At 36.3% G+C, this 20,639-nt stretch overlaps 1 protein-coding gene across 2 annotated transcripts in view; it reads right to left on the reverse strand.

The window, feature by feature from the left end:
• Nucleotides 1-4,271: 4,271 nt before the first annotated feature.
• Taf6 (TBP-associated factor 6) overlaps nucleotides 4,272-20,639 on the reverse strand; it is an 87,576-nt gene continuing 71,208 nt past the window's right edge. The window contains exons 11-12 of one of the 2 annotated variants that reach the window (XM_081769393.1): nucleotides 12,180-12,350; nucleotides 4,272-4,720 (exon numbers count right to left, since the gene is read on the reverse strand). In XM_081769393.1, the coding sequence (XP_081625519.1) occupies nucleotides 4,595-4,720; nucleotides 12,180-12,350 (297 nt within the window). In that variant the 3' untranslated portion in view covers nucleotides 4,272-4,594. The remainder of the gene's footprint in view (nucleotides 4,721-12,179; nucleotides 12,351-20,639) is intronic. The other variant, XM_081769394.1, reaches the window with a different exon arrangement.

Below are 20,639 nucleotides of genomic sequence, written 5' to 3' on the forward strand. Positions count from 1 at the left end.
AGAAGTCATCAACTCTGTGTTCATTTTTTTTGTACGACTCCATTTTCTCCCGCACATGTGTCTGATCTACTAGAGCATTGTATTCTCTGTCTGCCTTTTCTGCATCAGATGCTGAGACAATATTACTCTGCACTAAAATTTCGAACGTTGCTCTCATTTGTTTAACAGCTTCTTCCTGTGAATGACCAACGGTTAAGGGATTAAGAAACGTCAGCGCTTTTGTAAGGGAATATTTTAGCGGGGACCTCTCCTGCAGCTTGGACACTAAATGTTGATAACATTCACGTACTTGCTTTCGGAAACACATTTCCTTTTCACTAACTTCTGTACATCTCCTCAGTGCTGACCTAGTTGCATACCCAAGGTCAATTTCTTTGATACGAATTAATTAATATATAAGTTTTCACTTTTTTCCATAACATCAATAGCATTGATACTCTTCTTGTCCATTATTTCTTTTTTAACGAAGCGAGACATCAATACTTTCAATAACTGAGTAAGGCTACCATGTAAAAATGGAGTCATAGGAGTGTCTGACTGATATTCAGTCAGGAAAGGCTCACAGTCCTCAGCAAGAGATTGAAAAAACGCTAATTTTGCATAGAGCAACTTGTCGTTCAAATTTCTAGCTACTATTCTGAAACTGTTAACAGTTGGGTTCTTTGTCTGTTCCCTTAACCGTTTCAACATACTTTCTCACATGCGGTAATATTTCTTGGCTTCGCTTGGCTACCTTCTTATTTTCTACCCAACGAATATGGCAAAATGGAAGTGGAAACAATGACGAACCTGTTATTTCAGAATGCTGGGCACGCCTTGCTGGTACCATTTCGTACAAGTTATACAAGGCTCTAAGAAAAGAAATCAAATCCCATCCAGTTTTTTTGTATGCCAGTCTTAAAACCACCGTGAACAACGTGCAGACCACACGAGCCAAGTTCAAGGAGCTGTGGAGCGTCTGTACCAAGGGAGGCACAACGTTCCTCTTTCATTAGCCGTAAAAGCGTCCAATTTACATTTGGCCCATCCACTGAAACTTGCAAAAGCTTAAATGGATCAAGCGATTGCAATACATTCTGCAAACCTTGTAGTAGGTCTGTAGCTGTACTATGATCCATAAACACAGAATTCAAAAAAATGAAATGAAATCTTTAAGTTTTACGTCCCACGGTTATGCCGGTTAGGCTAAAGGAGACGGCGATAATGAGTAATGAATGAAATGGTGGAATGAAGAAAGTGGGAGGAAACGGGAGAACCCCGAGAAAACCCACGCACACGGTGTTTGTCCACCACAAAGTTCACTTGGCAGGGGCTGGGATCGAACCCGGGACCCCAAGCACCAGAGGTGAACGCTCTACCACTGAGCCACCGCGGCCCCACACAGAATTCAAATACCGTGTTCTGACTCTGTTCGTGTTATCGTCCCAGAAGCGTACACTTACATCCATTTGGGTTCTTTGCGCAACACTATTTAAACTTTCATCAAATCCAATGACATAATGTTCGCACTCTTGTAATATGGATTTAAGTTCACGTTGAAAGTATGGACACAATCCGTACACGATGCTATATGATACTTTATCCTTGTGCAATTTCATCTCGCTAGCAATTGCACTGTCCGGAAACATCCTAGTGAAAAGAAGAACACTACTTTCAGCACTGCGTAAAGAGTTGTGATTCATCACTTCGTTTATACCGCAAAATCTCCGCCTGTGTGACTCTATCTTTTAGTTTATATTTGTCCAGGGTCGAAGTAGACCTACGAGTGGGAGAGCATGTTTCGCTGGATGAGCATGGAACAGGACCAGTGTTGGTGCCAGGTTGATCTACATTTAATGAAGACGCAGAAACATCTGAAATTTCTTTAGGTTTTGTTGGGAAATGATATGTCATTGCGAAAGTCTTCTGTCGAGTCGCTGCAAGGTTTTGATGCTTCTTGCTCTTTGAATGACTGGTAAGAGCTGTACGTCCCATGGTGCCAAACGAAAATGTGGTATGACACCACACACATTCTGCAGTTAACTTCGTCTTCCCTTCTTTTACCTAGGGAAATTCATCTTTCCACCTTTCTTGAAAATTCGTTGACGGCATGATGTGCGTCAGACTCTGAAAACACAAAAGATAAATCAAGGCAAAACTACACGAGTATGTTCGGTGCTGAGCTAGTTCGTGGCCTAATCGACGATTACGTAAATAAACGCTAACCTAACCTAACCTAACGTAAATTAAACTTACTTCAAACTGTTTACCAAACGTTTCAACCGAATCTTGCTAGTTTTCTTTTGGTCCAAATTTCCACGTGGTTGGCCTACGTTAGATTATTTAAAGTTAATTAAGTCAGGTTTAAAATATACTAGAATTCTTAACGTTACACTTATTGTTCTGCACAAAGTAAAATCTTGCCCAACTTTGTGTATTAGTTCAAGTTACTACATTCTAATAACTTGTTTTTAAATTTTAAAAAATGATTTATTTTGAGCAGAATATTTCAAACATATTACTGTCTTTAGGTAAAACTTTGCTTAGGTCTTTTGTTGTTGTTGTTGTTGTTGTAATAGTTGGTAAAATAAACTTATTTATGACGGCAGGAATGTTGAATACTCAAAATTGGCGATGACTATTTTAAAAGTTGTAGCATTTCGTTCTATATATTGTTATGATTTGGTGCATACTGGGTCTCAGCGATGAAATTATTGGGTCAGACGATGGAGGGGAAAATAATGTAGCAAGTCTAGGTTTGTATCTTTTCTAGACTTTTTCCCGCACCATTTCTCGCGATACCTGCGGAAGTCTGTTTCGAGACTTCTGAGCTTTTTCACTTAGCATCTCTATTGGGAGAGGAGCTACTGATATAGTAAACCCTCCAGCGATTTACGATGTGCGCGAAGACTTGTCTAGGTGGCAAGACGACACGACACAACGGCACTAGCAATCAGTCTCTGTGAGCATTGAGCGCGCGCCCAGACTCATTGAAGTTCGCTTCGTTTGCCAGGTAGCAGGTAGGAGCACCTAATTCTAACAAAAATTATTAATTGAGAGATCACGGAAAATATTAAAATGAAAATGAAACCTTCGATTCGCTACGAAAATTTTAAAAGTCTACAAATATATGGAAAAGCATTGATTTTGAATATAGTGTTGTGAAAATGCTCCCAGTGGGCATACGAAGTGCCTCAGAGGCCTGCTATTGCCCTTGAAGAATTGCCATTGTTCTGCTCAACAACATTAATATTTAACATTTCATAACTATCAACATACTTAAGAGTAACAGTTCCGTAATACTACCACAGACGAAAAGCATTTTTTACAAGGATGGCAAATTATTCACTATCAACAGGTGTTTTCTCATGCACGAATGATGCCAGGATGAAAAAGAGATCTGTTCTATACAGAGTGGACATTCCCCTACTAAAAGACTATAGACGTTTGTTCCAGTCACAAGAGTTTATTTTTCAGGTTTTGTTCAGCTTTTTTGCTATTTCGACCACTATGCGGCAATAGCCTAAACATATTGCAAGAAGGAATGACCGATTGACAAAAGCAGTTCTTGATTGAATAGACAAGAGACAAGGAGACAAGAAATGACCTAGGAAACTTTCTCATATAAGGTGGTGTGTTGAAATCCAGGACTACTGCGGATTAATCTAGGAAAGAATAGACCACGATAGATGGTAACGGAGAAGAGTTGGAGAGATCTTCATGCAGCAGTAGATAGACAATGGCTGACTATACTGGTTTGAAGAGTAGCTGACAAGTAGCAGTACAGTATTAATCATAATCGATACAAAATGGTGTAACAGTAGTATGAAGATGCTGATTTACCTTGACATATGTACCAAAAATGATCATTCGTCGTCGTAGAAGTATTAGAAGTACAGAGTAATATCAGTTTGTTGTAGTGGTAATGTGGATTTTTTATCAACGAATGAAAATTTAATACAGTTAATTGTTCTCTATCAACGAATGAAAGTTTAATGCAGTTAATTTTTCTCTATCTTCAAAAGTCGCGAAACTTAAGACTCAATATAAGAGACGTTCCGGATAGTAAGGGCCAACTCAACATATTGAATTCGCCCTTAGTACTTCAAACGCCTCACAGATTTGTTACATATTCAGAATCCGGTCAGGAAAGCCAAAAAGAACAAGGATGAGAGTTGATGCCCTGAACATTATCACTGTCACCAGGAGACAATATACTTTCTTGGTCGGCAGCGCCAGCATGTTTGCTTTATCCAGAATCACATATACATGTTTAAATTAAAACCAGGCAATTTACTATGCACTAAAACTTTATTTCATTCAAATACTAATGACAACATTATAAAAATAAAACTTGTTTCGATATTATTTATGCAAATCTATGCAGTTTATATCGACTTTCATAGAATGTCACTGAAAGTTTTCTTGTAAACTGGAAGAAATACGTAAAGAAACCAAACCCTGTCTCATAAAGAAATTGCACTCAGTAAAGTCGAATTATACGTTTTAGTACTAATTATAAACGTAGCACAGTGTATGACAAACTCAAATTCATTGTACGCTTTTACAGTTCACTGACAGAAGATTCTTCAAGTACAAAGTCAGTTATTAACTCCTATGGTAATATCTGCTGATATTCTTCTTCCACTTTCATTTGTTGTGGTTCCATTTTCATTTGAGATTCCAACTTCACCTGAGATGGCATGAATACTGATTTAACACCTAAATTCGACTGCCCAGCCTAAAAGCAAACAAGAAAAATTTAATATGTAACACAAAAATAATATATAATACATATTAAAACCACAATCTACTAATGTCGAACGTTATGGATATATCCTCGACAGATAATGAAAACCGTGATGTTAGATGTGACATATTAAAGGTAATATAATTTGCACGTCCCTCGTATCTTAAAAAAAATCTTTACAGAAGTGGAGACTTTTCTCATTTGGTGACATGTTAAATGATATGACTAATAATTAACAAATGTTATTTATTCTCTAGTTAAAGTAAATCATTCATCGAGTTAAATGCCATTATTTCTGACATATGATGTGAGGGTAAATTATTATCGTTATCTACACACATTCTTCGATTTAATGGACAAAACGGCTAATAGCGGACTGATGGTGCTGACTGTCTGCAAGTTCGGACATTAAGTCTGCAGTGGTTAATATCTGCAACTACATTACGAAAGAAAGAGGAATAACATAGTATTATATTATATTTTTAATTAAGTACACTATCCAATCTGACTGTATAAAATACCTGTACACTCTAAATATAGGTCCTACATTATATTACAGTAAATTCAAGACTTAAGATACAACATAGTATAATGGCATTCTCGTTTGCATCCAAGCGCCCAATGAACCACATTTTTATTGTTTTTTCTCGTGTAATGAGGAATAATATGTCCGACAAGATACAATATGGCTGTGACATAATATTCTCGAGGCCAATGAGTTACTTTTAATATATCTCTAGCTACATCGAATATATGCTGCAATTGGAATATATCTGTGAAGGACATCAGGAATCGTTATCAGTAGCTACAACAGATACAGAGGAGATAAAGATGGTATTGAGACATATAACTCGTGAATCGGTTCGAGAAAAATAGTGGACCATTGTTCATGCAATGAAAACTCAACTGCATCAGTGATAAAAGAGGAATCTACACCAGAGTCTCTGATATAAATCTGACCATAGATATTTATTTGGCACTACTGAAGTTGAGAGATTGAAGTTAATTCTGATTTTTCTCAAACTACACCTGAACAGACCAAGTCCTGGGTATTGGCGCGTTGGTATCCTGGAAAATTGCGTCGTTGTTAGAGGATATCTATACCATAGGTTGCGCATGGTCACTTAAGATGTTTACATAATCCCTGACAGTAATTTGTTCTTTGAAAGTAATTACAGGACCATCAGAATACCATGAAATTGTGGCCCACACCAGCACAGAAACGGTTAGGAAATAGTAAGTTCGAAATAAGAATACTAACGCATATGTTTCATTATAAGAATTCTAATACTTTTTCCATATCTACTAGCTTCAACTGTCAGCAAACAATGTTAGGCTTGATTCGCTGCAATTCATATACCCTGAAAGTTGGGACACTAACGCCAAAAGGCTTAGTACTATTAGACTATATGATAATTAGAGAAGGAAAACATCACTAGTAATAATACCAGGCATTATATGCAACTTATAAGGAGTAACCATTTAAATATTACAAATTAGAATATTTTGTAGTGTGGGCAGCAGGACGAGACCTACAGATTGATTGCACAACTGTTTCAAACGGCGTTTTTTCTCCTCGTAAGACTAATTTCGATTCATACAGGAAAGCATATGGCATTAGTCGATCAACGAATGTTAAAGGCTTTTTCGCCACTCCTTAATGAGGGCAATCTCTAGCCTTTACAGAACTAAAAGTAATGCATCACTAAAGGGCATCTCAGAATTGTTTAATGGGATTTATGTCCGTTTAACAACGAAAATACTTCATGCTCTCCTTCTCAAATACGAAATCCATTATCTCTGAAAGGGAAGGAATTATAGTACATTAAAAAGAATGAATCACCAAGAGGTAAAGAACAATTCTTTAATCTTCAGGACTATCAAACTACGGTTTCAAATGCACAGATCCACCTATTCCTGATCAGAAAATTCTAGCTCGCAGCATCAGTCCACCTGTTCTTTTTTCCAAAATTTCTTACATCGAAACTAGGTTATATTGTGTCAGGTAGAGACTCGTGAATTATCAGACTCTATCCTAACCTGACCTTATCAAAGAAAGAACCCGACCTAAATGGAGTGCTCCAAATCACAACATTCCACGATTCTTGTTATACAGATCATGTGGTGTTTGTACAGCTGAAGATATATATATGTATCATTGATCTACACGCTTAGAGGCAACCGTATGAAGGCAACTGCGCGAAGATTACACTGCCATTACCATATAGCTTTGGCACTGAAAGGAATGTTAATCTCCAAACAAGAAAACAAAAATTTATAATGGCTGTGTTCGAGAATGCTGAAAAAAATGGGTTTGGATTGAATGTGGTTCAGAGCCTCTTCGACAGGGATTCGTCTGGAGACCTGTCAAGATTGAAACAGGGCTTATATGTTTTTTATAGTTCCTGTGCTCGTGCATTGAAGTCTACACCACAAGTTCCACCACCATGCTTCTTCTTAAGAACTTCTTACGATCGCTACTAAAGGAATGCAAAGAAGGATCTTCATGCACTTATGCAGATGCTTATGCACAGCAAGCGCCTCGATACATCAATCAGTAGTTACAAGATCTCAAGCAATATCTTTTACTGCGCTTCCCTGTTTGACACCTGGTACTAGCTAACAGTTAATGGTATTGCTGGGCAACTGAAACCGACAATATTCAACATTGACATACCAGTTTATATTTCCATCCCAGTCAACATCCATAGCCTAGATAATATACTGGACGAAATAAACATCATCAGTGATGTCTTTACTTATGCTCCACTGGTTTTTTCGCCCCTGAACACTCTACCCTATGTTACATCGTCAGCAAAAGACACTGCACCATAATTTCCTATTTCACCGCTTGAACAAATCTGAGTATCCACACAACTCGCACGAACAATTTGTATTCCCTGGTATTACAAGTAATCGCGTTTTATAATGTCTGTTTTCCTCCGACAATGCTGTCATCAATACGTTTTTTCTTAGCATTGTACCAGTAGGTTCCGTTACAGATTCCAAGTAAATCTGGTAACATTAGGCGAGTAAAAATAACTCAACACTGACTTTGCGTACTCATTTAACACACATGATGTAACGGACAGGATCAATACTATTAAAGTGAGATCCGAAGTCCCAAAAAATTAGATTTTTAGTTTGACGTCCCACGATTATGCAGTTCAGATTAAAGAATACGGTGATAGTGAGAATGACTGAAAATGATAGATTGAAGAAAGTGGAAGGAAACGTGAGAACCCCAGAAAACCCACGGACACAGCGTTTATCTACAACAAAGCACACTTGACATAAGCTGAGATCGACCCAGGGACCCTACGCTCCACCAATCAGTCACTATGGCCTCATGCTTTTGAGAAATGTAATAGCTACAATAAGAACTATTACACAAAATCACACACACACACACACACACACACACACACACACACACACACACACACAAAGTAAATAAATAAATAAATAAATAAAAAAGGAAAACATGATATGAAAAACTTATATGTTTTCTTAGAGTTTGTATATACATGAACTATTTAAGTCTCCTTATGTAATATATGAAATGCACTGGAAAAGAAAACTCTTACCTATCACACAGGCATACAAGCAGGTAAATACGTTAAGTACGTAAGTATTGGAAAGGATTTAACGAGGATTCTTTAATTGGTAAAGAACATCGTTCATCCATGGAGGACAAGGTACAGGGTATGCAGGGAAAACAGGAACTGCCTGATACAAACAGAAAAAAATGGAATATATAATCAAAAACATTACATACAAAAACATAAGGAATTAACTTTTATTATATACATATGCACTTGTGTGTATATTATGTATATTTCATTTTATATCTTGTAATAATCGATCTCGTATAGAACTGATAATTGTGATCTCTTATGGAATTAAAAATGATTGTTACGGAAAAATTAACAAAACCTAGAAATGACTACTACTCCTAAGTTACGAAAATTTAATATTGTTTTCTACCTAACCCCCAATCCTCTTAAGTACTGTTTGTTTGAATATTATTATTTTTAATCAAAATAAGCAAAATAAAGAATTAAAAGGGATAAAAAAAAAAAAAGCTCTAATAAATGCGGTTTTAAAAACACGTTCTTCCAGTTAGATTTTGTCGCTAACAATCTTCAACATGAAGATTAGCAAAAACAAAATAAAAGTTATGAGATTCACTAGAAGACAAACAACAAGAAAAATGATAAATGATAATCAAAATAGGAGATAACCTGGTGAAAGGAGTACAGGAATTCTGTTACTTAGAGAATAAAATGATAACAGGTGGATGTAAGATCCAGAGTAATTCAGAAAAAAAAAGCATTGAAGAAAAACAAAAGCTTCTAAACGGACGTGGATGCATCGGCATAGAACTGAAGAAAAAAGCTGATGAAAGCACATATGTGGAGTGTGACATTGTATGGTTGTGAGATATGGACATTAGAAGAAGAGAGAAAATGGAGAATCAAATCTTTGAAGAGTGGTGCTATAGAAGAATGTTGAAAATTGGATGGACGGAAGGTATCAAATGAGGAGAATATTGGAATGATTAAAAAAAAAAGTAAATAAAGAATATTACGAAAAGACGAGATAGGATAATTGGACACATGAGACATGGAAGAATCACACTAGTAGCTATGGAGAGAATTGCAGAAGGAAAAAATATCTAAAGGTCACGATTGAAATATACGAATCACATAATACAAGATATAGAGAGAAAAAAAGCTACAAAGAAATAAAAAAGTGTGGCTCAGAATGAAGAAAGGTGGAATGCTGCGTCAAACCAATCGACATTGCTGACCTGAGACGGTGATGAATGTACGAAAATAATTATTGAAGTGTTCTACGCTCGAAAACAGAGCATCTATTTATAGAGTTCGAGAACTATGGGTTGAAAAACTGCTAGAAATCTCAACTTACAAAATGTGCTGCAAACGTACTGATTCTGAAACCAACGATTTTATATTGTTTGTTTGTATTGTCTCGAACCGCTTTAGCTAGATTCTACAGCTAACGAGTTAAGACGAAAAAAGTCACACCTTCAGCAGAATAACAATAACTGAAAGAAAACAGTCTTCTTACACAATACTTTCCCACTTTTCTTTCCTAAATAGTGATAGTAACACTATATTTTTCTACTATCATCCACACAGTGGCGTAACGATATTATATACAGGCTTGCTTGCAAAAATAAATTTCGGGCTCCCTAAATATTTAATGAGAACATATAGGTACTAAATGAGGTATGGCATATAAAAGCAGACAAAAGTGCCAGTTTAAATACTATTTAACATTACTACGGACTCTCTCGTGATTATAAGGTCCAGCAAACTGCATGCTGCACTCGGTATAAAACTTCTACCTAGCCTCCTATATCTCCGGATCGAAAACTCTATCGAGCACATAAGTTATACAGCAGGACGGCATCTGATCAACAGTTGGGCTCCGACAATGACCATCGCCCAGTAACGTTAAGATTTACCGCGAGAGTGAGATATTACACCTGAGACAGACGTTCCAGTTCTCTACGACTGATTACCTACCGGAACACCTATTATGTGTCACTCGGGCTCGTTGCTTATGTTAAGTTAAAATTGTGGGCTTTCGAACTGCTTGTGTAACGCGTTCGAAATGCTCGACTGACATTACCCTGCGATCACTACCACCTACCATCATCTCTTTTTGTGCACCAACTTTGGACTCAACTCGACTTTTGTAATAAGCATATAATGTAAAGCTATAAATAGGAGTTTCAAAATGTAGATGCTTCATATTTTAGAAAACAAAATATAACGAGAAAACAAAAGTCAGGTCAATAACTCCTATTCAGTGAATTGATGACGGAAAGCTTACACACTTCTGGGCTATAATAAAAGAACTGAAAACATTTTACTAGTGTTAAAGCAATAGTCTACAATTTTACGTACGCGTTTTGTGCTACTTGCTTTTTTTTTTTTTTTTTTTTTAATTATTACAGCAAAACTCAAAACTAATATGACATTTTTCCTTTATACTGATCTACTGGTTACGCACACTAAATTATTAGTGTCTTCAAAATGTACTTTATTACATCTGGAAGAAAGAAGAAGAAAGTTTCTTTTCAATCTCTCATGTCTACCATACTTACTTTTGACATATAATATTTTATTACACATTATCTTTGGAAATATTATATCTACATAAAGCCACAACTGTTATATGACTTCTCAGAAAATAGTACCAGTTTTAGAAATGAAAACAAACCATAATGCTATCCTTGCTATACTCCCTTGTCACACATCAATGGTAGTCTACACTTCTCTTCATCTTATCACGAGAACGCCCATTTTGTGTGCGCGTCTTCACAAATTTAAAACTTGATAGAAGTAGAATTTTCGAAGACAGAAAAGATCTCATTACACTAGTAAGTCCTGTTCTTCATGACCTTGTAATAATAGAAAAAAGTAAAACACGGTTCATTTCTACACCAATCAATTCAAATTACTTTCAGTTTTTTTTTTTTTTTTCGGCTCTCCTTCAAGAGCAAAGTACCTTTCCCTTTAAAAAGTTTTGTACAGGGCGGGAAAAGTGGATGATGACACTTAACTTTCGCTTCCTTGTTGAATTTATCAATCATTCAGCCTATAGCCAACTTTATTATTTTTAACACAACTGAAGGAATTTGGAAGGGTTTAACATACGTAGAACTAGCTCTTTAATTCAACGCTGTTATGCTGTGAGTATAAAAAGAGGCGTGAAATAAATACAAATGAATAATAGTGAAAGACTTCACTGCGATAGTGAAAGGAATTGGCAGAATCTTTAGTTGTTCAACGAATGCAAATTATGGGGACTGAACCGGAAATGGTTCGCAGAAGGAAGCACTCCTTAAAACCAACCATGTACCATAAACAGAGTTAAAGGAAACTGAAGAAAGATCAGCAACAAAAATTACATAAAGGAATATGAAAATCTGCTGTAAAGTACGATAAGTTACTGAATACTTCACTGAATAAGTTACATCTACCAGAATGACTAGGTGAAAAAAAGAAAAGTTTCCAGGACGTCAATGCAAAGTAGCAAGAATTATATGAAGAAAACTTTTTACTTTTGTTTTCAATTTTAAAACCGGAACTACTTTCTGGATATAATATCTATATCTATATCCAACAGTCTATAGTATCTCATTCATGTGATTAAATAATAATAATAATAATAATAATAATAATAATAATAATAATAATAATAATAATAATAATAATAATAATAATAATAATAATAAGTACAATATAGAACAAACATTATTATTATTATTACTAACCTTACAAATAAACAAAAGAACGAGGGAAGTGTATAAAATGAATGAAACTAGAAGAAAAAAGTTACAACACACAGTAGAACTGGCACGGCCGTTGTGTTTGTGTCAGTTGGTTGAAATGTTGACGGAACATATTCTTACCTGAGATACAACTGACGTATTATTTGTGCCACTATTGTTTGCCATACATACGACCACTACCTTAGTCATCTGAGGTGTTCCTGTTACTACTTTTTGCGTAGTAACAGTCTGTGCAGTAGTTACAAATTTGACAACAGTTGTGGAGCTGTTTGTCGTAGACGTCTGAAGGGACTACAACAACAGAGAGAGAGGAAGAAAAAAGAAGACATTAATTTTCAGATGAAGTCCAAAATTCTACAAAAGGAGGGATCAATTTAGCCACCGATACACATATATGAAAAAGCACCTTCACATAGATCTTTTCAAGAACACACCCATAAGGTTCGTTCCACAAGCAATTATTCTTACAAGGAGTGCTGATTAAGAATTAATCCTGCCATCATATACGGTTCACTCTGATAAGGATAATTTCTGTTTAATGTCCTACGTTTGTGACCGAGGCTAACGGAGACAATGTTGATGGTAACGACTGAAATGGCGGACTGAAGAAAATGCAAAGAAACGGAAGAAACCAGAGAAAGCCATATACAGGCTGTTTGGCCACCACAAAGTCCATTTGGCGCGAGCTGGGATCGAATCAGGGATCCCACGCAGCAAAGCTGAGCGCTATACCACTGAACCCCGCGGCTCCAGAATTTTCGAAACATTTCAGTATATAATTATGAACGCTGTAGTGAAAAATAAAAAAATAATGTATCTAAACTTAAGGGAAAAATGCTACAGAATGAATGGATGCATTAATCGAGCTAACGTTAGGTTGAATGAACGCTGGACCAGCAACACCTGAAAGGAAATGATGTATATATGTAAAAAGTAGCATTTCGTCCTCCGTCTATCTATTCTACACATCTATCTATTCTACATTCTTTACCTCCTTTATACATATACTGAGTGCATGAAAAGAATGTAATAACATGCAAACCACACAAGACAGAGATATGTGGTTTGCTGTATTACTTAATCTAATATTCCTATTATATGCTGCTACACGGTGTTGCTACCTGATCGCAGACTACATTCCATTAATTAAAAAATGTCGTCCGTGCAGAAGAAATGGAAGTGTATGTTGCGATACTACGAAACAAAATTTCTCATTACAGTGAAACGAATGTTCAGGAGAGTGTATGGGCGTCAGATATTAAGAGCACGTAGAAGTAATGTACTAAGTTCATTGAAACGGGAAGTGTTTTAGATTGCGATAGAAGCGGCAAACCAGATTTTAAACAAACATCTCGGCAAACCAGATTTTAAACAAACATCTGCAATTACGTATAAGTGCAAATTCTTCACATCCTAATAAGAGAGAGTCTCCGTCTCACACCCTTCACCCGTAAGAACTTGGCAGAACTTGAAAGTGACAGCAGTTACCTACAGCGAATGTATTTTAGGATAAAACAAGGTTTCACCCCTCGGGTAGAGTAAACAAACATATCTGTATCCAGGATTCTGAAAAGCAGCACGTTGTTTTAGAATACGAAAAGGACAGCGCAAACATTAATGTGTGATGTGGACTAATCAAGACAAAGTTATTCTAGCTTTCTCTTACCACGAAGCAATTCTTATCGTAGCCATATTCTTAGACACACAGATAAATCGCACAGCACCTAAATGACTAGCTGACAACTATATCAACGAAGTGCTATACCTTATCTCCACACTGAAGTAATCTTGTTCGTACATTTCTCGGAGAAACATCCCTGGGCGATGCACTGGGAGAATTAAAGCAACAAACACTTTGGCTGCTGCGATCCCAAGTGGTTCGGATTACACGTTAATCAGTAGGTCTCGTCTCATATAGTCTCGCTGCTGAAAGGGACGTTAAATTCAAAATCAACTCCACTCAACTTTCCTTGGGGTTGTTAGATACATGACTTACGCAACATCTGTGACAGATACTTGAACACTAAAAGAAAGATTAATATGTACAATAGCGACAATGACAGAAGACATGAAGAAGACTGAATACCGATTTGATGTTCTGATAGCATCTAGTGCAGCACATGTAAAAAGTTCTCTGATCAGGTTTAAAAAAATGAGTACTACAATTTGCAGCAAACCACGTGCAATCTCTTGAATAAATAAATAAATAAATAATCATTTGGAAACTTCTACATATGTTCCATTAGTTGCTCTCAGAACAAGTTAGTATTCAAACTTCATGTCCTCTATCACTTGGACTTTTATCCTTTCTTTCAGTGTCCGAAAATCTTTCACAGATGTTCAATAAATCATGTATATAGCTTGATGCAGGATGTAATGGTCGGAGACAAGCGGAGGCATTACGAGTATTTCAATTTCTTTGACGATTTACTTCATCCTGAATTACAACATGAACTATGTGACAATAATGAACTGCAAAGCAGATCTGGCCGCTAGACTGGAGGGAATTTGACCCCTATCTCCCATTTGATAAGTATCTGTTTGTGTTTTATTTCTCAATCCCTACTAACTACCTCTCTGCTCGCAAAATGTACAAGTAATCCAACAACCGTAGATATTTCTCTTTAAGATGATTTGGTGTGCTATACATACACCTCTGAAATTATTTTACACGAACTAACCGCCTTTATTACTCTTCGCACATTAATGCATAATGCAAAGACAATATTATTATTATCTACAAAATGCTACGAAATTAAGGTATTTCCAGAACTTTTCTTATAGCCCAGAAATCTATGAGCTTAGTTTATGGCATCAGCACATGCAAAACACAAAGTTTATAAAAGGAGTATAGATTCATTAGACAATCCTTAAAAAACATTATAGACGTATAGACATTTTTCTTCCTTTTTTAAAACCTAAATTTATTCCATCATAAGCCCGAAACAATTTAAATATTTTCATGGATTTCCGAATTTTAATTAATATATATATATATTTTTAAATATGCCAAGTGCTTACGTTGTGTAATATAGAATACTTCCAGTAGTTACTTATTTCACATAAATATATTTAATATATTGTAAAGCGTGAAATATTCATGATATTTTTGTCAAAAATCTACTAGTATTTCATACTATACTCACGAATCAAAACAACAAACTACAACAAAACTGGGAGTCCTCATACTCCATTCTATTGTTTCTGTGCTTCTACAATTCATAGTATAAATTATAAAGATACAACTTTAAAATATTGTGTTACTCTGTGATGATGTATTGTAAAACGTACGAACGCTATAAATAAGGTGGCGCTGTAGAATTCATACGAGAAAATAAATAAGAACAACAGTAGGGGAACGTAATGCGCTATTTTAAGAATATCAGCAAAATAACTTTAAACCAATAATTGTATATAAAATGCCAGAAGATTACTCCTGAAACATCAACAGCTGTCGGATTACTTTTATAAATTGTCAGCAGATAGGTGGTCACAAAAGTTGTGAAAATAAAATGTTAAAACGAACAAAAATTAGTTTTGTTACTGGCAGCACAACTCAATGATCAAGACACCACACGACAGCCGAGAAAACAGAATTCGAGTATCTATGATTCTAGCGGTCACATATTGTTGTATTATTTTCTCACTGTTTTAAATAAATAATGGAGCATGAGGTTAAATGTTTATCTACACTCAAAGCATGAAGGGTACTCATATTTATTTTGGTATCTAATAGAAAAGAATTACATTGCGCAATATATTCAAATATATTAGGTTGGTGCAACTGAAATGTACGTTTTTTGAAATCTTTAGGTTTTACATCCTACGGTTATGGAGACGAAGATAATGAGAAATGAATGAAATGGTGGAATGAAGAAAGTATGAGGAGACGGGAGAACCCCGAGGAAACCCACGCACACGATGTTTGTCCACCACAAAGTTCACTTGGCTCGAGCTGGAATCGAACCCAGGTCCTCATGCACCAGAGGTGAACGCTCTACCACTGAGCCACCGCGGCCCCAATGCTTTTTTTTGGTCTAGTGGAAAATCACTCTCTGTAACGCAACCCAAGAACGAACCAAAGCCATACGTACAAGTCACACACTTCGTACATATTTAAAAATCAGACTGGGGCACCCAGTCAGTCAAGATGCAGTATGCTGTTGAAAAGGGCCGTGTGAAATAACACCATGGAGAACATACAACTGCAAGTGATTTTCCTTTACGAGTTTAAACAAAGACATTCTGCATATTTAACTGCGAAACACATCGCCGTGAATTTGAACCAGGAATGAATACCTTATGCCTTTGGTTTGTGAAATTTCGTGACGGTGACACAACCCTAAAATATGGTCCCCGCAGTCACCGATCAAAAGCATTTTCTGATGAATTCCTAAGGAACACTGTGGAAATAGACCCTCGGAAAAGTGCTTGTGCAAGTGCAGACGAGTTAGGCATACACCATACCGTCGTTTAGTGGTTCCGTGCTATAGTGAGGTGAAAAAAGTGGACTCACGGGTACCACATGAGTTGAAGCCGAACAACAAGGATCACCGTCTGGAGATGTGCCGTTCAAAGAGTGTATGAAATAATCGCAAAGGTTTCCTGCACGGATAACGAGTCCCCATTGCTGACGAAAAATGCATCTGCTGACAATCGAAAACAGTCAGGACAATGGTTAGATCGTCATCAAGGTCCGGGACGGATTCCAAAACCATCTCTCCAACCGCAGAAAATGTGTTGCTAATATGTTGCTCTATAGTGGAGTGTGATCCATCATGTGTTCAATAGTCAAGGCAAACCCATCAATGTGAACTTAGTGATGAACTTCATGAAACGCACTAATAAATTTCCGCAAGCATCCAGTAATGATCAACGGTGCAACGATAACGATTTATGTATTTCCATCTTTAGGGCAAAACGTGCTTACAAATGTTGCATAAACCAGGAAAAAGGGAAAATGTAGTTTAAAATGTTTTAATTAATATTGATTTGTTTGTTGTTTATTTCAAGTCTTTGTGTTCATTTGTGTTATTTACTTGTCGGTGACAACGAACCGATATTGATTTCAGTTGCTAAGAAAAATGGTACAGTATCTATGTACCTCTTTATTCTAATAATTAAGAGATAACTAATTAGAACGCCGAATTATAAAGACATCTGTGACTTAGTTCTTATGTGGATGGCATATTTATATTATATATAACATATGGAGTTCTAAACCAATTCTATTTAATGTGTGTTCATTTATACAATGAATTATACATTTTACGTTTTAACGGCTATAAAATAGAAATTGGCGAACTGAGGCAATATATAACTGTTTTGAGGTTATAACTGGCATGGTGTCTTCATATTGTACTCTTAAACAACGGTATAGATTTACATAAGTTGCAATATGAAACACCTCCTCACCCATCGTACTCCAATGACGTCCCTCCCCCCAACTATCATCTCTTTTGGTATTTCGATCATTTCTTGGCGGGGGAAAACTCCCGTGATGAGCAAGCCATGGAACGTGCGATTGAGGACTTCTGACTTCTTTCGTCATGGAATTCAGTTGTAGTCAGAGACTAGTTTGACTAAGCAATTTGCAGGGTTTTTCTTTCTTTCTTTCTTTCTTTGAAAGTGACACACGTACGTTGAAAATTTCAATCGCACCAACGCAGCATACAGCAGGATTGGAGGATCATTTCAGTAGCGTTCATTCAACCATATTTCTGGCGCAAACACTTTTTGTTTAGCAGTCCTTAGTCAATCGATTTCTTTTAAAACATTTACAAATTTTCAGTGAGAAAGTTTCTGACGTCTCTAGCATGTAAGCGAAGTATCTTTTTATTTTTACAATAATATGTAAACGAAAAATAACAGCCAGAAAAGCGCGGAAAATAAACACTAGCTCTGTATATACATAATGATCATATATACACTAGAATTATTTAAATTGTGAAATTCAAGATTTTATGTGAACAGAAAATGAGTGCTGATAATTCATAATCGCACACCCCTTGTATATGCATCTTGTCTCTTCAAAGTGATACTTGAGAGTAAGGATAGTACCCGAAAACATACTATGCAAGGTACCACATGCAAAATACACATATAAAGGCTCTGTACGTACAAGATGAAATGTTAAAATGTTAATATTTTGCTACAGTGTTTTATCTTGCTGTTTGTACATCGGCAGGAGAGAAACCAAGCAATTTAATTTAACGTTCAACTGGAAATAGCACGCTCGATTTTAATAAACACAAGACCCAACAATATTAATTACGTACATTAGAATACACTAACACAAGCTTTACTAACTGGTAAGTCTTAATCCTTATTTTAAAGCAATTCATTGCGTAATACAGTTACTTGTTTAATGGTGAATCTAGAGTCAAAAGTAGTCTCGACCAAGCATATATCGTTTTCAATGATTAGGAATGTAATTTTACTCGTTTTTAGACTTCGTGGTGAAATAATAATAATTCTAAAATTATAACAATCTAGAATGACGAAATACATTACGTAATCAAAAGTATCCGGGTCTGCAGTTGAAGCTCATAGGCACACTTTACGTAATAGTGTCCAATACAGGGTTGGCTCACACTTTGCCTTTACGACAGCCTCCACTCTAGCAGTCTTCCTCTCTATCATATAGCAAAAGGTTCTCTGAGAAATGGCAGTCCTTTCCCGGAGAGCTTCCAGGAGAGTAGATATCAATCTGGATGTTTGTGGCCTGGCGCAAAGTCGGCATTCCAAAATATCCCATATTATTCAATTGGGTTCGTGCAGTATGATCGGTTGCTCTGTCGATCTTGATACACACTATGCTCATCTCTGAATCGGTCTTCGATCGTGAGAAGAAATAAGCGGTTAGAATATTCTCGTAACTCTCTGCTGTGACACTATCACGTAAAAAGAAACAAGAATCCTAAAGCCCTCTTCACGAGATATAGGACCACATTATTATAATACCCACCTTCAAATTTCTCAGTAACAATTACAAAAACCAATATACGGTATTTACCAGGCATTCTTCCATCGGAATGCCACATGATATACGATAATCATCACTTCAAACTGTTTTTCACTCTTCCGTGATCCAGTGGCGTCGCTACATACACCATGAAGAGGCGCATGGATTTGTCGATGCAGTATGTGACTTATGGGCAGCTTTTCATCTATAGACATCAACTTTCAATATTTTGCGCCTTACAGTCATGGTACTAAAAGTGAATCCTAATACATTATGTACTTCGTCGATGATGATGATGGGGACGGATGACTGTCGGCTTCTCAGAATGACAATCTTCAACACTTGACAGTCTCTCAAAACTGAAATTTGAATTTTGAACGGTCTTTCAAGTTTCCACTTCGGAAACAATAGACTTTTTGTAGTTTAGAAGGGTAAAAATCTCCTATACTGACTTGTTACACCCTTGGCACTCAATTAACTGACCACGTTGGAAGTCCGTGAGCTCCACAGAACAGCCTATTCTCTCACGCTATCTCGTTACGACTTCAGACATTATTCGCGTGATTTACGCAGTAGTTGACGCCGCTGTGTCTACAACACCAAAAAACACGATGCTGGTGATGTCCAGATACTTTTGATCATATAATGTATATTCGTTTCTTAGCCAAAGGCAAATCTCTTAATAGATTCTAATGGTTGGAATTACAACTGAATCATCCTGCTCAATACAACGTATTCGCATATCTATGGACAGATTTTACTATTGAAATACCTGTTGCTAAATGAAGCTGCAAGCACAGCTATGTGAGGAAGCAAAATATTAACATTTTCAAATATAACCAGCTGACATACAATTGCATGTAAAATGCTCGATAAATACTACTTCAAATGGAAGATGAATACCTTTCTACCCATACAATAGCTGAATCGTAAATTCGTATTTCTCATAGTTTGTTTTACAATTACTAACAGAAGAAACAGTAGAATGAAACGGAATTTGGAATTTAAGATCCCATGGTTATCTCTGTAAACTAAAAGGATGAAAAAGAAAATGGTGAAGAAATGGAGAACCACTGTAATTCAATTCAAGCTTCGCATGACATGGATTCCAATAACAGTGTCTTCGAATACGCTTGTAACTAACCCAACAAGTCCACTAATATTTACGGATATATGCAGAGGATTTGAATATTAGTTTTAAAAATTCACGGTTCGTATACTTCTAAAATTTAATGCCTTGTTCGGACACAAAATTAACCAACCGTCAAATAGTTCTGATTAACCAACCGTCAAAGGATTTGTTTCTCATTAAGGCATACGGGACTTAAGAGGACCAATCTTTAATCTCCCTAATAATTTTCGTTTTCATTCACTGAACATCATCAAGTAACAAGAATGGTCTAGAGAAGGATAAAATAAAACATACAACAGAACCCAACACAAAACATTGCTGAGAAAAAGGATTCAATGGAAAGTGCTACTACAAACGTTGTATTGAACTTCATATCTTAATCAGACGTCGACACTGGTGACTGTACACTGTATTTACCTATTACTGTTTTCTTTCTTTCCGAAGTAAATTTTTGGGATTTGTTGCGCAATAAGAGGGAACTACT

Source organism: Thermobia domestica, chromosome 8, assembly GCF_964235325.1.
Source record: "Thermobia domestica chromosome 8, izTheDome1.hap1.1, whole genome shotgun sequence".
NCBI lineage: Eukaryota > Metazoa > Arthropoda > Insecta > Zygentoma > Lepismatidae > Thermobia > Thermobia domestica.